The sequence below is a fragment of the Poecilia reticulata genome, linkage group LG21, assembly GCF_000633615.1.
Source record: "Poecilia reticulata strain Guanapo linkage group LG21, Guppy_female_1.0+MT, whole genome shotgun sequence".
In the NCBI taxonomy this organism is placed as follows: Eukaryota; Metazoa; Chordata; class Actinopteri; order Cyprinodontiformes; family Poeciliidae; genus Poecilia; species Poecilia reticulata.
In genome coordinates this window covers 621,863-623,573 of record NC_024351.1, presented here as the reverse complement: position 1 = coordinate 623,573, position 1,711 = coordinate 621,863, and the positions used below count along the sequence as shown (strand labels likewise).

General features: G+C 52.5%; 1 protein-coding gene across 1 annotated transcript in view; it reads left to right on the top strand.

The window, feature by feature from the left end:
* The window catches only part of col12a1b (collagen, type XII, alpha 1b), a 100,980-nt gene that overhangs the window by 34,910 nt on the left and 64,359 nt on the right, over window positions 1-1,711 (top strand). Inside the window, exons 12-13 of the mRNA XM_017302095.1 lie at window positions 176-368; window positions 1,078-1,202. Of these exons, the coding sequence (XP_017157584.1) occupies window positions 176-368; window positions 1,078-1,202 (318 nt within the window). The remainder of the gene's footprint in view (window positions 1-175; window positions 369-1,077; window positions 1,203-1,711) is intronic.

Sequence of the window (1,711 nt, the reverse complement as noted above, 5' to 3'; positions counted from 1 at the left end):
CTCTGTCCTCCTGTGTCCTGCTCTGTCCTCCTGTGTCCTCCTCTGTCCTCCTCTGTCCTGCTCTCTCCTGCTCTGTCCTCCTCTGTCCTCCTCTGTCCTGCTCTGTCCTCCTCTGTCCTCCTCTGTCCTCCTCTGTCCTGACGCCTCCTCCTCTGTCCTCCTCTGTCCCCTGCAGTGCCGGCCTTCAAGGCCCCCAGGAACCTGCTGACCTCTGAACCCACTAAGACCAGCTTCAGGGTCTCCTGGGACCCGGCTCCGGGGGAGGTGCGGGGCTACAGGGTGACCTTTCACCCCTCTGGCAGCGCGGTGGACCAGGGGGAGCTGATGGTGGGTCCGTACGACAACACGGTGGTTCTGGAGGAGCTCAGGTAGGCTCACCTGCAGGCGTCATAAGTTCAGCCACACGGTGAACGAGCTGTAAACGATAATGTTGCTGAGTTGAGACCATCTTCCAGTGGTGATTATTGATGATTTTATTCTCAAAGATCAATAAACTTTAAGCTGTAATAAACATTTAATCTGGAAAACATTTTAAATATCCAGAAATTATCCGTTAGTCTGCAGCTAGCATGAATGCTAAGGCTAGTTAGCATAGCCGCAGTTCTTCTGCAGCAGTGAGCGGTTTCTCCTCCGTTAGCATATTTAGCAGCGCCTGCATACGTTTGATTGACAGCGCTAAGCCCCGCCCCCTGCCTGTGATTGGTTGTTTTTGTCCCAGGTCAAACTGTCGTGACGGTTTAATAAACATGTAGTTTTAATAATCGTTCCAAATGAAGAGACCTGCTCGCTCGTCGTCCAGCAGAGGTCAGAGGTCAGAGCTGTGGGCTCATCTCTCTGTGTCCATATCTCATTGTTCCACCTGTAATGATGCTGCCACCGCCGTGCCTCACAGCTGCTTTGACTCCAAACACGTTTCCTGAAAGTTGTTGATGAAACGGTCGGATGAGCTGCTGGTCATCCTCATGGTGAGGCCTGGTGGTGGCAGCATCATGCAGGAACCGATTGGAAGGCTGAAGAAGTGGGCCCAGCTGGTTCTGAACCAGGGAACAGGAAGTGATGTCGTTTGTGTCCCTGCAGGGCGGGAACCCAGTACTCTGTGGCTGTTTTCGGGATGTTTGACGGCGGCGTGAGCTCGCCGCTGGCCGGGGAGGAGAAAACCACGCTGATGGATGAACCGGAACCGCTGCCTCTGGATCCCTCTGGTAAAACCGGATCATCCTGCTCACGCCACTTCCTGTCAGAACCAGGCGCTGCCACTTCACTTCCTGTCTCTGGCCAGCAGTCAGGCCGGTTGATGTCGGCGAGGTTTGGGGATTGCTGATTGAAACTCGGTGCAGATTTCAGGCTCTGCCTTCAGAATAATCTGGAACGCTCTTTGACCCTAATCCTAGCGGGTTGGCGTCAATCTGTGGCCTAAACAAAGCCCGTTCGTTAGTTTCAGCACAGAACCATTCTCACATAGCGAGCTGTTTTAGGGCCTCTGTCTCTTTAAATCTAAAAGAGCTGCTGCTGACCACGCCCCCAACTCAACGTTTACATTCACCTAGAAATGGCTGCAATTTTACAACTGTACATCTTTGAAAAGCATTAGTGGAGCTTCCTGTACAACCACCCAGAAAGCAGCAAGTCAACAACAAAACTTGCTGCTTTTCCAGCAGCCATTGTATGTAGAATGTCGCGGTAAACCAGCTGACCGAACATAATGCAACCC